We start from the raw sequence: 19,584 nt of genomic DNA on the forward strand, positions 1-19,584 counted from the left end.
ACTCAATACTTCCCTTTTATCATTCGGCCTCTCAGAATGCATTTGATGACAAAGTGAGACAAAGTCTGTTTGAATTGCATCATCTCAGCCCCAAATGGCAGGAAAGGCCCCAGTGCAATACTGACCAGCTCTGCTGAGGGACAGGAGAACGCTGCCAGGGCCATTGGAGACTGACTCAAACACAGCTGACAGGAGCTCTTCAGCTGAAGAAACTGGTCCAATTGTCTTTGCTATTTGTAACATGATCTCTGGGAACTTCAAAAGGAAAGAAAGAATAAATAAGGTTTCTCTCCCTTTTAAAGCAAATCAATTTGTAGAGAAAGTCTTGTGCAGACCTTAGCAAAGCAGGGGTTAGTAACAGTTCAGTCTTGTCCCATTGTGCAGATGTTTCAGAAAAGAGTAATTGGCTGCTACTGAAAGGTCATTGGCACACATTTGAGGAGGAAAAAATTAGGAACAAAGCAAATTCTGAGTGATTCTCCATCCTGTGTGCCCTCCCAGCTTCTGGCAACACCTGAGCACTGGCTGATTGGTGTCTGTGTCCAGCCCCTCCTGGAGCAGTGAGTGCCACCATTTTAATTCAGGTTTCATTTCACTTGTCTTAAATTTGCCAGGTAAGTACATGAATTGAGGACAGGGACCCAATTAAATGATGAGAAAAAACTTTGACCTGTTTGCCTTCTTTAGGCTTTTCTGACCTCTCTCCTCCACCCTGCTAGACACCTTCCTTTCCTTTGAAAGAGTCCTGTTCTATCTGGCCAATTATAAGCATTATCTCCAGTGGAAAAGCTGCTGACTGTGCTCACATATTTCTGCTGAAGAATGAATCCCTCATGCCAGTATAGTTTACTCCTATGCATAAAAAAAATTAAGATTCTATGAACTAAAGAGGGCAAGGAAATTACAAAGTGCAATGCTGAGGCCATCAAATATTGTTACTTGAGCTATGCTGACCCCAGGGCAAAGGGCCACATGAGCAAATGCTAATTTGATCAGTATGATCCCATTAATAACAGGATAAGAAACACAACTTTTATGGTTGGAAGGCAGAAGGATGGAGCAAAGAGCACTGCAAGGTGTAAAGTACTAAAAATGAGTCTGCATCACTCTAAATGCCCCTTTTTTCCCCTATGTGACAATGTACAATTGTCACATACAACTGATTGTTTATAGTAACATTACTCTCAAGAAGAAATCTCTTTGATGGAGTCAAGAATATGTGAAACACTACAGGATTCCTTGACAAAAGAATTATTTACCTAGTTCAGCATTCAGGTGACATAATTTAGACTGCATTATGACATTCACAATTCCAAGTTCTAAAATTTATGTTAAAAATTAAAGTTTTTTAATAAAAGCACACCTTTTTAGCAAGGACGTTTAATTCCTCTTTTGGCAGCAGAACTATGAATGGTCCAACATCTAATGTTGCTTCTGCTGTCCAGTTGTTTGAGGGACTGAAAAAGTATTTTGAAAAATTCTATTAATAAAGAACATTACAATAAAAATAATACTAAAACTTCAGTAGGTTTATGATACTTTACCATACAGGAAACAATTCTATGCCAATGTGATGATTCATTGTTACAAGCATCAGATTGCATTTTCTCATCTCTCTGGGCACAGAGCATTAGTACAACTCACAATATAATCAGAAAAACCCTTCAAATATGGTGGTGATGGAGCTCTCCCACAATAGTCAAGTGTTCTTAGCATTACAGTGTTTGAACAAGGAGAAACAATTCTTTCTTTGAAAGAAAATTTACCATTTTCCATCAGTTCATATTGCAATAGTAGCCTGCAAAAAGGTTATCAAAACAGAAGTAGAAACATCATTCAAATCTGACAAATGTCAGTCAACCCATTTGGTGAGTGACTTAATAAAACACTTAGATAAGTTATTTTCAGTCTGACAGAGCCTACAGAAGAGTGTAGTAACAAATATGTTACTAGTTCATGTTCCCACATATAATTTTATTTGCTTTGGTGCTTCACTATGAGGATGTTTAAATATCTTCAAAATTAAATGATATAAAATAACATAAAATCTTATTTAGCAGAGTGTGCCACAATTCAATAAAACTGATTTGTATCAAGACCAATGCAGGGATTGAATCTGCTGGAAAATACAACTATCAGCTATCCTACCACAGAAAAATGCTGACTAGCAGGAAGCTGAACAACATCTGATGTGATCAGGTGGATCAAGTGACCCACTTTGGGGTGAAGGGGTGGTTAGAAACTGTGCAACCAGTCTCCCTTTCCAAATACAAGATACTTCCTTGGGACAATGCAAGACAGAAACAGTATATTTTTGCCAGATAGAGGATGGCTTTGTTCTTTGCATGACTGATACCAGTGAGGTTCCATTCACTCTCCTAATCTGAGTCCTTAGTGACACCCCACACACTGCCCACTCTGCTGCTGCAGATGCTCAAACTTTATATCCCTCTGCTGCTTTTCTGCTCTCTCCTATTGCCACAGGTGCTTGCAGTCTTCTTCACTTGGCTTCTCACACCAGCACAGCAAGTACCCGACTTCCATTTTCCCATTCTTTGTGTTCCTGCACCATTCTCCACTTGTAACCCCTTTCTCTTGCCAAGCCAGTGAGTCTATTTGCCTGCCCCACATAAATATTGCACTTTCTCTCCTTTTCCTCTGGGACATGCAGGGTGTCCCTGGGGTTGTATTTTGTTCCACAGTTATCACATTACACACAAGAACAGAAATGTCATTATAGTGGACAAGAACTTGGGCAGTGACAGAAGCTGCTTTGTGTTGGTTTCACAACAGTTCATCTGGGCAAAGCAAATGTTTGGTGTTTGCATGGCCTAACCACCAGCATGGCCATGGTGGTGTATCCAATACCTTACCCATATAACTGGAGGAGTTTGTATTTAATTTCAATCTTCTGCTCATGGCTGAGCTGTTGGCAAAGTTTGAATTGATGCAGGGCTGCTGCCATTGCCTTCAGGGACATTCTGCCATGTAGAAAGGCTGGAGGTAAGTGGCAGATTAGATTTCCAAGGAGGTCAACATCATATTCATCAGCAATGGAGCTGTTCTGAAACAAGAAGCATTTGCCCTGTTGGCAGACCTAACTGGGCTCTTGCCCTGTACCACTCAGCTGCATTACAACTCATTTAAGCTGGAAGGAACAAAGACACAACAGTTTGCACTGGCAACTTAATCTACATTTTCTGCTGAGACTGCCTTACATTTTTTGGTTTACCAATCCAGCTGGTGATATTTCATAAGCACTTCTCAGAGCTTTCAGTATTCTTTTTTCCATACTGAATCACACACGAAGAATGTGACCACCCAGCACCTGCAGAGCTGGTGCAGTTCTGTCTGGTAGCACAGCCCTCATGTGGCCCCTTGCAGCAGAGGGGCCCCAAGCTCTTGCTGTTAGAAGGCTGAGCTCTAAGGGGCATCTCAAGCAGCTGCCAAAACACTGGGGATTATACAGCTGGTACTGTGTGTAAGGACAGGAATAGCCACAGCTACATCAAAGAACTAGTTTCCCCTAAAAATTGGTGAGTGCTGCAGCTCCCAGACAGCAGAAATCACAAAATCCTCCTGGTACCACCATCCCTCCCATAGAGCTCCCTGTGCCACAACAGCTCTGCTTGGGCTGGCACTGCTTGGAGCCAGGGGAACAGCTCCAGGTGCAAACTGGTCAGCTCCAGGCTGTCCTGGCCAGCAGTGACATTTCATGAGGACACTTTGGAACATGCATGGAGTCAAGGAAAATTGCTAAGCAAGCTATAAAAAGGTTTGCCTAAGGAGCAAACAATAAAATTAAAACAGTACATAAATCCCCCCCAAAAATACAGATGGATGGGTGAAGAACTCATGTGGTGACTCTTTCCTCCTCCATGGTGTCTCCTCCTCTGCTGACCCCTCTCAGCCATACCCACCAAGCACTCCTGTATTTTTTGCAGGACAGCATCCCTTTTGTGAAGGCTTGGGTTCAGAAGGTCCATTCCAGTCTTGCCCACACGTTCAAGGAAAGGGACACACAAAGGGCCTGTAACATACTCCAGGTACTCAGAACTGCAGAAAGAATTCAAAAGGTCTCAGAACGCAAACCTGACCTTCATACACCCATAACCATAGCTATGAAATCTGTGATGACAGAGATACTTAAAGACAAGGCTGGACTTGAAAAATCATAAACCAAACAGGCCAAAAAAATTGCAATTAACCCTCACCTTACTTCAATATCTGTCTTCTTCCAGTCCATCAGGACATGAACTGAACACCAAAAAAATGGCTAAGAATATAAATAGCTACAAGTGTAAGAAAGTGCTCTGAGATGCTTTAACACTATATGAAACAACAGTTTACAGGTCAGAAGGTTCTCGCCTTTCTCTGTTTTATTAGGAATAATTCTCTGATGAATGAAAAGGGGGTGGCCTGAAGACCACAAGTAGTTTTATAATAAGTTTCCTTTTTATCAAAATCCAAAAATCCTGCCAAATTAAAAAAATGATGCTCTTCTCCACACAGAATGGCAGACAACCTTTGCAAATAAAGCCACAGCCCATATCTGCCCAGGCCCAGCCTTGCCAGGGGCTGTAGGCAACAGAATCAGTAACTTCTGATGGCCCTGAACAGCCAACATGCAACTGCTGCCAAATAACTGAGTGCTGCAGTTTATGGGCAGCCCTGCATTAAAGTCTATTACTATTTTATAGTTGTTAAATAGAATAGAGCCTTTTCAAACTGAACACTTTTCTTACTTTTTTCAATTAAAAAATATTCCACAAAAAGAAGGGTTCTCAGTCCCTTTTATCCCCTCAGGCACATAGAAAGAAAGAGAGAAAGGGTGGAAGAGACAGAAAGAGAAAGTCAGAAAGAGACAAAGAAGGAAAGGAAGGAAGGAATTAACAAATTTTACAATTCAGGAGTTCTCATACATACACAAGTTTGGTTTTTTTTTTTCAAAGGAAAAAAGCTGTCACTGGGAAGTTTTGCTAGCTTACACAAATGTCTTGAAACACACTGGAATGTTTCCAACCATACAGAGCAATATGCTTCAGCAGTATCCAGTGGTTTTGTCTTATATATCCACTCTCAAAAAGACTCCTAAACAAATAAGCAAACCTAAACCATATAAGCCTACCTAGGGGGAAAAGAATCCACCATTGTGATAAAAATGTACCATACTAAAAGACACAAAGTATTACCAACTTTCACTTGAGACAGATTTTGCCAACAGCCAGTGACCACTTTTGATAAATCACCATTTCTTTGAATCATCAGTTTTCTTAGGACTGAAGAGATTATTTGAAAAGTGCTCAGAAGTTAAGATGGACTAAGATGTAACTCACGGAAGTGCCAGTAAGAGGAAGGGAGGAATGGATGCATTGGAGACTTTCCAAAATTTCCAAGCCAAACAATTAACCTAAAGGCAACAAAAATTTAGGTTCTTAAACCTCTAGTAGTTTTGAAGAAGAATAAAAAATATGGCTTGTTTATTGCAGCATATATATAAATTAGCATATATAAGACTGTGCATATCATCTTCAGAGAGCATTTTTATCTGGCTTGTTTTAGTTTTCTTTTTGTAGAAATCAGAGATGAAACATTATATATTTGGGAACATGAGAACATTTGTATGTTTCTGAAACTTCTATGTATTTCCAAACAGATTACTCATGAATTAACAAGTCAGAAGGGCTGTAGGAATTTCTTGCAATTTGTAAGTGACAAATGAAATTGTCAAAATGAAGTACGAAAACAGACAAATTCACACATAAAAGATTTAAATAAAATATCCTAACAGACAAGCTGAGACATACAGGATTCTGAAAAAAAGTCCCAAAAAAAAAACCAAAGACAAAATAGAATAAACCAAATTTTAATCTACCTAATTTGGATATTGGGTAGTATGTTTATGTACATAAAGTCTTTTTGGTTTCTTTACCTGACATGGAGAAAGCAGATGAAGATTAGTTTCAAAGAATTTAAAACTGTTTAAAAATATGTCTGCGTCCATACTTTCAAAGAGTTGACAAGTTACTCCTTTCACAAGCTGTCCTGTGCTGATAGGAAAGGCAAATTTCAATCTCATGAATATTTAAGCAGGATCTAGTCCTTAGTCCCCACAACCCCATCCTAAGACATAGTTTCTTCACCTCTCCCATTTCCTGTAATTATAAGGCTCTTGAAAGTAAAAATGCAAACAAATTGAAAAATATCAACAAAGCCTTAAAACACTCAAACCTCTGCAATGCTTTGAGCCTCATTTTGGTTTTGAAGACCCCTTTTAATAAGGAAGGTGAATTATCCTGTGGTATCCAGGAATAAACATAAGGCAATACATAACAACCACATATGATTTACCTCAAAGTTGCTCTCATCACAAAACTAGTCTTAAACCCCATTTCAACAGAGATACAGTCCATACCTTAGAAGGTCAACAGGATGGTTTTCCTTAGACAGTAATTCATAGAGATACAAAGCCTGAAATTAAAGGTAACTTTAGTTAATCCAGTTGTAAGAGACAATAACTACTGCAATGTTTTTGTACTCTGAGTTCTCTTATGTACTCTAAAGGTACTTCTATGGTCCAGCTTGAGCAACGAAAAGGTTTGGCATCCAGTTCAGATGAATTTTTTCTTTACAATTCAAGCCATCAATGACTGGCATTATGGGATGATGCTAAACCTGTAAATGGCCCACAGCGACCAAAAAACTTAGGGCTGAAGGGACCTCTGGAGATCATCTAATCCAACCTTCCACCTTTCTGGACAGAGTCAAAGACTTTATATGCAAATATCTAATACACAGTACTGCAAAAAGAAAATTTACATGGCAGAAACCTGAGGGCTTAAATTCAGCATATTAATGCTTCTTTTTCCATAGCATTGTCTGATAGAGCTGCCTGGGCTCTAAATGCCCTTTGGTGTTTATGCTGAGACATAATTGGGGCAGTTCCTTCCTTTTACCTGTGTTCCTTGAACACAAATATATTATACCACTTTTCCAATTCTCCCATCACACTACATTGCAGTGGAATGGGAACTGCATAACAATTTTTACCTGGCTGCTTCTTAGTTCTTTTTCTTTCAGCATTGCAGAATTATATCCAGTTTGCTTCCATAAACCAGAAAGAGAGACTTCTTTAAAGAAAGCTCCTTGTATATCTTTGACTGATGAAGAAAAATCTCCAGATGCAGCAATCTAAAAAGAGGAAGACAAAAATACATGGCATTTCTGAACTGATGCTTAGATTTACAGGATTTGCCCTTCTTTCTATTCTGTGTAATATTTCTCTTAAGAGGATAACGAAAAAACACGACAATATTAAAACCACAATGAAATAAGCAAGACAGAGCCTTCAAAATACACTTGGTGTTCAGGAAAAAAGCAGTAGAACCATTAACCATTGAGCTAAAGGACATATCTTGGTTTAATTCATGCTCTACAGTTCTGGTTATGGTGCTCTTGTGCAGAGAGAACCTCCCACAGACTGGAGTTAATAATCAATCACCTTCCTGAGGATGCCCTGTTGCTGTGCAGGGGATAAGTCAGACAAGTACTGGGATGTTGTGCCTCGAATCATCTGAGCCAGCTCCCTGGGGCTCATGCTGTGCAGTGACCAAGTGCCAATTCCTGTCACCAAGGCACCCATTTGGCTCACATTGTAAAATGATAAAACCTGCAGGGAGAACAGCACAAGCAAACAGGAAGTTTTATTGAGACCAGCAGATGTATTTAAAAGCAAAAGTCAATAAATAAAGCAAAGTATTTATTAAATACTTAATATATTTCTTGCCTGGGAATACATTTTCTGTGTCTGTCCATGGAACAAATGCCTGAAGTTCCTCAGAAGTTCCTTTTTCTGAAACTTCAACCAGGACCTGATTCCTTGCATTGCAGTATATTTGAATATACAGCCTGGGATCTCTGATCATGCAAACTCTGCTTAGGGCAGTGACACAGAAAAAATAATATACACAACTGCCAAATCCAAATACTCATTCTCTCTGTCACTAGAGAGTTACTTTGGGATGTACAATCTTGGATGCTTTTATTTGATTTAAACACATTTTCCAGGCCACTAACTAAATAGAATTCTTGCACTAAACTTTTCAAAATCTACAGTTATTGTTGAGAAAAAGCCATTTCACTTTTAAAAACAGAAGGTAGGAAAGCTGTTATCAGAAGTACCTTTTCATAGGAGAGATATTTACTGGATAAAATCATAACTTGGCTCTTTGCCCACCCAGAGACTTGGTTTAATGTTGCAACAGCATTATGCACTGCTTCAGGTGACAGAGATTCCAGCTGACTTGAAGTTAGTCCAACCACTGCATCTGACAGAGATCCAAGGGTATCATTCAATGTCTGGTTTTGCATGGCAATGTTCAGGAGTTGAGATTTGAGCTAAATCAAACAAAAAGAGCAGATCAGAAATAAAAGTCTGCCAGGAACCAATTTCCACCACCACCTAAAGCATTAACTGGAATCTCTGGAGCAGGCATTGGCAACTATTCACACACTTCATAAAATTTCAAAAATAGAACCACAGTTGTGAAAGGTATATGGAACAGGAATATGAAACAGAATGAGAAAATAATAAGCACCCAAAATGGGTTTCTATTATTTGTATTCCCAATAACTATTTTCCCTTATTTCTTAAGTCCCAGTAATTTTTCTCTCATTTCTTTCCTTATTTAAGAAGAACATCTTTCCTCCTCTGTTTACAGGATTCTGTAAGGCAAGAAGAACAAGTGTACACACCTCATGAACCTTGGCCTGGAAACCTCTCAGCTGATTGCATTTAATCATTTGATGAAGTAGAGCCCGGGCCACAGCTGCATCCATCTGTTGCAGGTCATCATAAAAGCAAACCAACAAACCCAGCCTATAGAGCAGAAATACATTAGCTCCCTTCTGACATAAAAGGTGTCACTGATGGGCAATGGGAACACAATTTGGTACCCTCTCCTTGTGATCACAGCTTGAGCCATTTCTGTTTGTCATGAGTGCCTCAACCTGCAGTCTTTAAAACTTAGCCTGTAACAGGGGTATGAGAACATGCACTGGCCTCTGTACTCAGCTGAATCCTGCCTGGATTGCTTGTGCTTGAGGATTTACCTGTTCTGGTTCCATTTGCTCATGGCTGGATTGTCCCACTTAATGACTCCACTTCTCTCAACAGGATAATTTTGAAAATGATGGAGGGCTATCACTAAGTCTCTAGAAGTGGCTTGCTGAGTTCTTATCTGGTTTGATTGGATGTTTTGAACTCTAAGTCCTGCTTGAATTCCACATGCAACACAACCCATTTGTGTTTCAGAGCAGCAGCTGGGGCATGACATGGCCTCTTTATCATTTCAGGATTAAACAAAGCCTGCTGTATTTCACATCAAACACAGGACTGGCCAATGGATGGAGACCTGTCCAGTTCAACACTGCTCAGGAGAAAGCACACTGAGGCTCACTGCCTACTGGTGCCAGCACAGCAGTCTGCAAGGCAGGGTTTTGAACTGAGCTCCTTTTCCTTCACAGCTCCTATGCCATAATATTTAAGTCAACATTTCCATTAACCTCTGTAAAGTGCAACCACAGCCATAGTTTTTGGAGAGTAGGAGTCACACCACCATGAGGAAGTGCCTGTTGTATGTGTCCTTCTGGCTTAGACCTTGTGCTTATTAACTGCCTTTACCTGCAGCCCTGCAAAGAGCTCTGAATTGTGCATCACTGTGTCTTTTAACTCGATAGTGATGGGGATGAACGGGTTTGTAGGACACCTGAGTCAATTCCCTCCTCCTGTAAACTCTCAGTCTTTGCTTTTATAATTTACAAAGAACAAGAACCTCAAAGAAATGGCCAAAGCCCAGTTTTCCTGCTACAGTCCCTGGTTTTTCACAGTTCAGTGAGACAGGTACAGGCAGAGTCTGGGCAGTAATGTCCAGATTTGAATCAAATCATCAGTGGACAATGCTGCAGCACTACCACAAACTCAGTCAAATTCTGCAGCACAGGAAGACTTTTAGTTCCTCCAGTCCCTCAACAACAACCTGCCAGCAATATAACAAAACACTGCTTCAGCAGCACATCTGAATTCATGGGAGATCATCAAACCAACACACAAATCAAAGAAACATCTATAAGAGCATTTTTATAACAAATAATTACATTCTGATGCATTATTGCATAGCCACCAAAAGCTCTTCATCTCCTTTGGGATTAGCAGAAATGAGTAACACTACTTCTTAAAAGTAAAAGTGCATTTAAATCAACAGTATGGTTAAAATGAGTAACATAAACTAAGTGTGTTGTAAAAATGGAATATATTAAGGATTATGGAGCATGACATTTCTCTCATCCACGAGAATGTGGCAGCTCTTGTGAGTGACAAAATAATTTTTAAGATTTCTGACATTGAAATTTAGAGCGTGGGCATAACTCTTCTCTCGCTTACTCCTCCGACAAGAGCAATGCTTCATGGAAGTCAGCGAGCTGCACTGCAGTAATGACAGCAGCTCTGAAGCCATAAAGCATATTCTCCATTAGTTTAAAACTCCAAGGTATCCCCCAAGGAGACTACAAATAATTTCAGGCAGCATTGTCTTGGGACTAAATACATCCATTGATATGACAATGTAAATGTAAATGTGGAGTGCAGAGCTCTCTCGTGCTCACTGCATATTTACGAGTAACAGCAGTTTATTTTGGTTGTTTATTAGTGGTAAAGTTAGTTCAGTGCAGATTTGACAGCCCTGAAAATTCAGTTTCCTGCTTACACACCTAAAATCCAAACATATTTAAGCATGGCTCATCTCCATCCTGCAGGACAAAGAGGACAGCAGGGCAGGCTTTACACTGCTTCATTTTGTGGCTTCCCTGGTGACAGCCACGTCACTTTAAACCCACTTGCAGTCCTGCTGGCAGGAGCTGAGATTTCCTCCTTCAATCCTAACTGTAAAATTATTTCCCCCAAACACCTCCATGTACTGTGATTCAAGCAGCCAAGACAACTCATGTCCTGCTGTCCCAGTTTATTGCTCTGTAATGTGGTGAAGCCCTGCCTAAGTCCCCCAGATACTGCTGCAGCCTTCCTACAAATGCTACAGGCATCTCCTCACTGTGGAGCAGGACACAAAGCATTAGCTAATTAGGCACACCTCCAAAAATTCATAAAGTAGCAATTCTTCACTGTTGCTAAACAGAGCTGGATTTCAGCCTAGATTTTTCCTCTGGAATGAAAAAGCTGTGCCACGCTATCAATTTCCATTTTCTCCTTAGTTAGTTGTTCCATCCATTTACAGCCATAAAAGAAAAAGCAAAGCAGCCTTGCCTGTAGATAGTTGAAGTGTTCCTCATATCAAACCCTGAGGAGTTTATCCTTTCCAGGAGGGCCTGTGCAAGCTCTGGTGTGATATCATACACCGTGTCCAACTGCTTTGTTGCGTTGTCGTAGCTAATGAACAGTCTGATCTGACCAGCACAAACAAAATCATGCATCAGCACTGGGAGACAATGAATCCTGTAAAGTCTCTGTCTGACACTCAAAATTAATTGAGCCTGTTTATATTATAGAGAAAGGAAGAAGATTTGGATAAACCAGTATTTCTGAAGGCAAAATTGAGTGAGTGATTTGAGTGATTCTCTGCCAAAATGTCATATAATTTGATGGTCTTCTATCATTGGTCCCTTTCAATAGAAGTCATGGAAGCCTCATACAGATAAATAATTATGTATTAATGACAGGCACTTTAAAATTAAAAAGATAGAAGAATTTTGTAAAGAATACATTTATATTTCTCCTCTGTAGTTTCTCTTTATAATTAATTAATCAAGATATATTATTTTTCATGTTTAAGTTTGCATTTGTGTTCATATTGTTTGTAGCAATAATAAATCCAACCACACCTTGTTACTTACTTCATTGAGACTAATTTTCAGAATTTCTTCTAATGGGAGATGGACCATGTATCTTCCCAAAATCCATAAGCTTTCTGCACTGACCCAAGAAGTTGATTCATTGAACTCTGTTTTGTACAAATAAATACTCACTACAATGTTCAGAAAGTAATTACTTATCAAATATATTTTACCCAGTATATTGTTATTGTTAAATAATAAAAAAAATCCACAAATCAGAAAAATCCTTAGCAGAGAGTGTCAGATTTCCCCCATTTGCTACATTTTAGCACCATGCTTTTACGAGTCCATATATTTTTAAATGAAAATGAAATAGTTTCAAGTGTCTCAGATTTTCTCTTACAAAAACAATTAATGTTTTATGTTGTCAAAAAAGAGAATGGATTAAGCGTGGGACAGGAAAAAATTACCCAAAAGTATTAAATATGTAGCAGTGTTTTTAAATTTCACTTTTCCTAATCAATTGCAATATTTAAGAACATCAGGAAGGCCTGATACGTTATATATCTTATTATTGATGATGCTACTTATTTCAGCAATATGCAGTAGCAATAAGGGAGAAAATGAAAAACTGTTCAAATACCTACATGGAAATAGGCTGACAAAACCACAAAACACTGCATAGCAGTTAAAAAATGGCATTCATTTAGTAACATTCTCCCAAGGACTGAAAATGAAATCAAGATCCAAACATCCTTGAGAAAAAACATATTTATGGACTCCATGGGTACCCTGAGCCACAAAGACTGTTTTCTCCAGGGTGTTGTCATTTGGATGGCTCTGTGTGTGACATCTCTGAACACATTCCTCAGCAGTGCTGATACTCACAATTCTGTTAAAATAAAATCATCCATGCACTTTGAAGAGTTTCCAGTGCTGGGGAAAAAACAGCCTGCATCCATCAGAAGCTGAAGGACTCCATTAAGTGATTTTTTTGAAAACACAGATCTAAGCTTCTTAACTGAGACAAGATGATGATCCCAGCAGACCTGTCAGGCCTGTGTTTTTTAAAGTGATATTACCTCCCATTACCCAGAATATTACGAGAGTTGAAAGACATGACAGAACTAAAGAGAACTAAAGAAAAAACCAGCAGCATTTAAGGATGTTGACTGTGGTCTTTAGCAGAACAGACTTGCAATTACCAGCCATGGCAGCTGTGATCCCCAAAATCTGATCCCCATCCCAGGCGGTCACAGAGCTACTCACATACAAAGTGAATAAATCACCCCTCTCTAGGACTGTTCCTGCACTCTGCTGTGGCCTGGGGAGTGCAGATCATCAGGAGGCAACTTCAGACTTCCAGTCCAAGTGTGCCTGCCCAGGGCTGATGGTTCACACTGCCACTACCAGCTGGGGATCAGCCCACACTTGATGCCCTGGGGGGTGGATTCACCACATCTGTGCAGCTTTAGGCAGGTGAAGCAGCAACCAGGAAGGAAAAAGAGGCACAGCAATTCCTAGTCCCTTCCAAGCTGTGTGATCTTCCAAAAATTGAGGGTTCACCAACGCTTCAGACAAAACATGATGCTGAGGGATTTTCCCAGGACTGCTGAGTAGCACCAGGCAAATTCTGCATCTTTGCCTCCCCAGCACCGCACTGGCTCTAACATCACCTCACAGCAGCAGCATGAGCCTCCTCTCCACAACTTACTGAATTACTCTGATATTTTGAAATGGCAGGAGACCCAAGAGGCAAATTTAGCTCCACTGAAGCAAGTGGGCATTTAACCTTTGATTTCTAGGGAAGGAGGAAGAACACACACACCTGTAAGTCTAAAATGTTCCCAGGACAGCTGTGCTGGGATGTTCAGGGAAACCCAGGCACCAGCTCTGATGTTCAGGGCCCTGCACAGCCCCCTTGTGGAGCCCATCCTGCCTGTCCCAGCTATGGAACAGCTGTTTCAGGCACATTAACCAGGCAAATAGATGCGGGAAAATGCATCCAATCAGGATTAATTAACTTTGGTTTTATCATGTCCCTTTGTTGATCAAGTTGGTGCCATGTGCTTTCACAACATCGTGCATTTCATTTGTGGTTTTAAACAGTGCAGTGGATAATGTATCCTGAGCCAGAGCTGTTTTTCTCATCTGAACAGGAGTTCAGAAGAGAACAACATGTCTTGGCAGAGCACCTGGCCACTGTATCCTATTTCAGACATAGAAACAGTACAGAGAGAAAAGACTGGAGTAGTAGAAAAAGACTTTGTGCATAGCTCTGATCAGAACAGAAGAAGTGTCCATTGGTTGCACTTGATCCTGGAGGTCTTTTCCAGCCTTAACAATAACATGATTCTGCTCTACAAGTTCAAGCATCTTTGGAGAACTATTTTTCATGAGTAACAAACACATTATATTTACTGTGCTCTGCAGAAAAGGTATTCCAGACAGCTCTCTTCCACAGACCTGTGTTAACTGGGGAAACAATTCAATACAGTGGGCAGGCCTTTTGCTGAGTGCTTTTCTCTTATGATAAACAAGAAGAAAACACTTTATAACATACCACTCATGTTGTAAGATTTCTGTAGAATCTGCTTCATCCAGCCATAGAGAGCTCTCTGAGTGCTTGCTGAGGTTCTGTCATAGAGGTCCTTGAACAATGATGATCTAAGTGATAAACAGGTTTGTTAGCTCACTCATGAGTTAACTATTCATTTTTTTAGAAACACATGGACAAATGATTTTAGAAACAGCATTCTTTACACATAAGCAGAAAGCTGTATCTGGAAAACAGACTGAGACCATATAGCAACCTCTTTTTCAATAACCAGCAAATCCAATATAGTATTAATTGTGTCTGAAAAATAAATGGCTTACAAGTTTCTGAAAGCATCCTCCAGCAGAAGGTTAGGGAGACTCCCAACAACATCAGGTTGGAGATAGTTCACCGCTGACACACGCAGAACCTGACTCAGGATATCCACACAGTCCAGGGCACTCAGAGCCAGGAAGCATTTATCCAGTGTTACAAGGAACAAGGTCCTGTTTACTCCTGGGCTTTGAAAAATTCTCTCTCTAGTCTTGCCCCAGTCAAGAATAGTATTTCCTATTTCCTGCAAGTAACAAAGTGTTAAATCAACATCTCTGATTAATTCAATATATTGTTCATTTTGAGGCCTGACAGAGAGCATTCTACAAAGAATATGATGCTATTCTCATGAAAAACAGCTGCAAACTACTGGTTGTTTGCATTACTGCAGATAATTCCTTTCTGGCATTGGGTAGACACCAGCTTGAATATTTTTTACAAAACCAGAATGAAACCCAGAAAGATATTTCAAATGGATGATTAACAAAATTACTCATTTCACGTTCTTTAGCCATCTTGGCTCTCTTTCCAGCCACCAAAAAGAAGGTACTCCCTGAGAGTAACTGGCCCTACCTACCTTAGGTGTTACTGTAGGAGGGTGAACTCTTCTCTGGAAATGAGTTTCTCTCTATTTATTACAGTGAAAATCCAAATGACTGACTTGGACTTGCAGCAACTTTTAGACAATAAGAGTTAAATAAAGTAAGTCTAACCTAAGAGGAGATGAATCCAATCCAAGCCAGGTAAGTAACAGCAAGGCCTGCACTGTGAGCCCCCTAGTCTGTCCCTTTGCATTTATCCAAACCACTGACAGCAGCTTTTCCTTTTTACATGTGGAAATTCACTTACAAGATGCTCCTTTTTGCTGTTGAAGAGGTACTTCATTGCAGTTTGGAACTGCTGCTGATCAAGCTGGTGCAATTCAGACAGTAGTTGCCTGGGCTGGTATAAAAGGTTCTTCAGGTAACTTTTTATGGACATCTGAAGTGTAGAAAAATATGTGTAATATACATAAAACTCATACTATTGTACTTTTACTCCCAGAAAATCTGTGCTCAAGGAGAACTAAGTGCTTAGCTCTGTATTGTCTGTGCTGCCAATGATCAAAATAACTATTCCCCACACAAACTGAAAACAAAAATAATCTAAATGCATTCTGAAAGACAGTAATTTTCAAATCCTATTCTTGGCTTCATGAACAAGTCCTCTCAAAGGAGCTTTTTAACAAAGGTGCCTCAGTTTCTCACTTCATAAAACAAGAGTAATAAAGCTTTTCTGCTTCACACAGCAGAGCTGTGAAAATGAAACTTCTAAAGAGCTAAAAAAAAGCCTAAGAAATATCAGGTATCATGTGCATATTACTCAAAAAAGGGAAGGAAATGTGCAATTACATGGGAGGAAAAGTGTCTACCAGGTCATAAGCCAAAAATATTCTCTCTTGCATCAAACTGCATTACCAGTTTACAATCTCATGCCTGTTTTGAAAAATTGAAGGAGAATCATAACACTGGAACAGAAATAAATTTAAGGCTCATTAGCAGCAGACTGGAGTAAAATCCCTTCTATTTCCTGACAGAATTATTTCAGAATTGGTTTGGAATTTGAATTGCAGTTGTTCTTTGCTGCCTTTGCTTAACTTGCATTGCCACCACCAAATATTAGTACGGTTCTTTATGCCTCGGGGTTCAGCCTGCTGAGAACATCAGGCTGCCAATAAACCTGACAAAGGGAAGGGGCAGGGGCAGGAAAATGTCGGTGAGGATGAGCTGTGACAGTGACAGAGCTTGGGACAGGCTTCAAGCACTGTGCAGCTCCTGGGAACGCCTGAGGCTCAGGGATGGCACAGTGACACTTCCCTGTGCCAGAGTGTGCAGGGATGAGGGAGGGGCTCAGGTGTGATTAGCTGGGTACAGCTCCACTGAAAGCAGCTCATCACCAACCCTCAGCAGCACGAGGAGGAACAACAGCTCCTTCCTGCATCACTTCCACACTGAGAATTTACAAAAACAGCACTGAGAGGAGCTCTAAAAGGTGGAGGCATTTTGTAGGATGCTCGGGACATAAGGATCTGTGTGCATTACAGCCAGCCAAAATCTGGGAGAAACTTGTCATTTTCTGGGGAAATGACACTTATATACACTCAACTCAGAAACAATTGGCATGAAAAATCCTAATTCCTGCTTTCCATCAGAGGAAAAGCAAAAAAAAGTTGTTACTATTTCTGCCTTGCACAGTCCTGCAATCTTTGGGGAAAAACAACCTATTCCTACTTCCTATTTAGCTGCTGCACTGTAGGTGTATTAATTACCTCTATCATTGACCACCTAGCTTTGGCTACAGAGATAGGTTAAGTTTTTTTAATTTCTTTTCAAATAAAAATTTTCATGTGTCTTAAATGTCACAAACCTGGAGGCTGCTAAGAGTAAACATAACTTCCTGGGCATGAAAATATGCCATGACTTTTGTAAGCAGATCTGCTGTCCAGACATTAGAGCTGTAACAGAAAACAGGATCAAAAATGCCAGTAGGATAATATAACAATTAAAATAATATAACCAGTTAAGTAGCAGATTACAGGAGTAAAAAAGAAAAAGGGAAACAAAGAGTGATGCTAACACCATAATGACAAAAGTATTCAGTTTTTTTTGCCTAGCCAGAGTAACAGCTGATCTGTTTCATGCAATGAAAATACATGGTTCAATGGGGAATGGAATTAATTAGGTTTTTTCCATCTAATTCTATAACCACCCACAATAAACTCAATTTTCCAAGGTGCTGCCATTAGTACCATCTCCAAGGCATGTGCTTTCTGGCACCCCATTATGCCTGTTCTGATCTGCTTGCAGAAAGCACAGGGAGTAACTGCTGCCTTTCCTTCAGCAGAGTCATTCATTTCACTGTGTCTTCCTTACACAGACACTGATTTTCTCAAAATATGTAGGAGTGGAATGGCCTTTGAGGCTTATCCTGCCCTTTCAGATTTGGACAAAATTAGCAAATAATTCAAAAGCCACCAGGAGCTGGAGGATGGGGATGGAGTGAGAATGAAAGGAGGAGGTGGACAGACAGCTGGAACTGCACCAAATTTTCTTAAGAAGCCATTTGGACAAATGTGAGCAAAGTTAATTATCAAAACTTCTGAAAACTGTAGCAAGTATTTATTTTCAGCCTCATTCTATTTTTTTTTCTTTTCATGACAAACAAGTTTTTCCCTGTTAACAGGAAATACTCCTCCCAGGAGACCTAAATCCAAGTAATCATATGTGCCAATTTCGTTCTATCCATAATGTTCCAGTTTCTGTGGATATGAAACAGATCATATCTGAAGTGCAAGATAATACTGAAAAATCAAGATGGGGAGAGTAATACATTACCTTTGAAAATAAAGTATATCTAGGAGGGCTGCAAATGAAAAATGAAACATAAAAAGTTATGGTGAGATACTGAGTTTTAATTCATTTTAGAAGCATAAGTGGGAACAACTGTGTACATTACCATTCAGATATTTCCCAGCTATTACTTCCTCCTAAGGAAAAATTACAAATATATGTAATAAATTACTATTTTTAGATTATAATATAAAATGTTATAATGTTAAAATGTAGAGAGATCAAATAAAAGTACTAACCACAGCTTTGTGTAACAATGGAGGCAAATCTGTAAAAGATTATCCCATTATTAGAAGTTAATTTAATATTTTTTCAGTCAATTATGTTACACAAAAATACATTTATTGTATGCAGTGATTACATATACATATATAATTTATTTGCAAACATTTAATGCAGTTTTAATTAAATTTATTTGCAGAAAAACAGTGGGGGAAAAACAGCCTATTCAACAATAAATTGGTGAAATTCTTTGCTGGCATAGCTCCATGAAGCCAAGAGAGCAGAGACCATGGTCCCAGTCACTAAACAGCATCTAATTTATTCCACACAGCTTTTTCTGAGCCAAAAATACACCCCTCAGACAGGAGTTCTGCTCTTACCTTCAGAGTTCTGACTGTGAGTAATCTTGGCTTGATTCATTGATATCAACAAGAAACACATCTTCAAAAGTCTGGACATTTCTTCTGGTGTTTTTAGAATAAAAAGATACTTGGATTGAAGAGGAAAATGGGAAGAACAGAGTCAAAATGCAATATTCACCCCAAATTTCATAGCTATAAATCAGAGACAGCCTACACTTTGGAGTACAGATAGAGATCAGAACAATCCAAAGCTGCTTGCTCCCAAGTTTTTAATTTAGATCTTTTTCTAGGATAGAGATACATTTTATGCAAACACAAGTCCATGAAGAGTGCGTGTGCAGACAGATTTATCTCCCTATAGCAAGTGGCTCATTTAATTCTCTTCCTTGTAGCACCATTTATTTACCAAGTTACACTGCACCTAAGTATGACTTCAATGCAGTTTTGTTACAACAGGCAAACAAATCTTTTTAAAATCAGATAAAACAGAAGAGAAATTGAATGAAAAAGGAAATTATAAAGAAGCTTCAAACAAACCCAAAGCTTTTCCTAGCTGGTTAAGCTGCAGTATCACTGCAGACTTGCTCTGGGACCCTCCATTTGCAGATCTCTGAACTCAGGGGTGGGACAGCCTGGCCCCGGTCCCCTGTCCCTGCAGGGTGCTCCAGGCAGGGAGGGCATGGAGCACTCCCCTTCCCTGCTGCCACATTTGGCAAAAAGGGAGAAGACATACTTACGCTCTTCTGAAGCAGAAGGAAAGTCACACATCTGGGAAAACTGACCATGTCACTTCACCTGGATGGATCAAAGCCCTGGTCTTTGTACTCACAAGAAGTGTCCCACCACAGACACAGTTTGTGTGGAAAGAGATGTTTTGGTAGCTCTTGCTATCCGTGCT

At 39.7% G+C, this 19,584-nt stretch overlaps 1 protein-coding gene across 1 annotated transcript in view; it reads right to left on the reverse strand.

Annotated features, from left to right (window-relative positions):
- OTOA (otoancorin) overlaps window positions 1–18,804 on the reverse strand; it is a 33,093-nt gene extending 14,289 nt beyond the window's left edge. The window contains exons 1-21 of the mRNA XM_030958244.1: window positions 18,705–18,804; window positions 18,342–18,370; window positions 18,209–18,239; window positions 18,088–18,115; window positions 17,120–17,207; window positions 15,563–15,694; window positions 14,722–14,957; window positions 14,408–14,511; window positions 11,905–12,011; window positions 11,318–11,457; window positions 8,755–8,878; window positions 8,182–8,397; window positions 7,502–7,669; window positions 7,051–7,191; window positions 6,416–6,471; window positions 5,933–6,050; window positions 5,337–5,410; window positions 3,921–4,056; window positions 2,874–3,064; window positions 1,364–1,457; window positions 126–255 (exon numbers count right to left, since the gene is read on the reverse strand). Coding sequence (XP_030814104.1) covers window positions 126–255; window positions 1,364–1,457; window positions 2,874–3,064; window positions 3,921–4,056; window positions 5,337–5,410; window positions 5,933–6,050; window positions 6,416–6,471; window positions 7,051–7,191; window positions 7,502–7,669; window positions 8,182–8,397; window positions 8,755–8,878; window positions 11,318–11,457; window positions 11,905–12,011; window positions 14,408–14,511; window positions 14,722–14,957; window positions 15,563–15,694; window positions 17,120–17,207; window positions 18,088–18,115; window positions 18,209–18,239; window positions 18,342–18,370; window positions 18,705–18,783 — 2,422 coding nt within the window. The 5' untranslated portion in view covers window positions 18,784–18,804. The remainder of the gene's footprint in view (window positions 1–125; window positions 256–1,363; window positions 1,458–2,873; window positions 3,065–3,920; window positions 4,057–5,336; window positions 5,411–5,932; window positions 6,051–6,415; window positions 6,472–7,050; window positions 7,192–7,501; window positions 7,670–8,181; window positions 8,398–8,754; window positions 8,879–11,317; window positions 11,458–11,904; window positions 12,012–14,407; window positions 14,512–14,721; window positions 14,958–15,562; window positions 15,695–17,119; window positions 17,208–18,087; window positions 18,116–18,208; window positions 18,240–18,341; window positions 18,371–18,704) is intronic.
- Between the last annotated feature and the right edge of the window lie 780 nt (window positions 18,805–19,584).

Source organism: Camarhynchus parvulus, chromosome 14 (assembly GCF_901933205.1).
Source record: "Camarhynchus parvulus chromosome 14, STF_HiC, whole genome shotgun sequence".
NCBI lineage: Eukaryota > Metazoa > Chordata > Aves > Passeriformes > Thraupidae > Camarhynchus > Camarhynchus parvulus.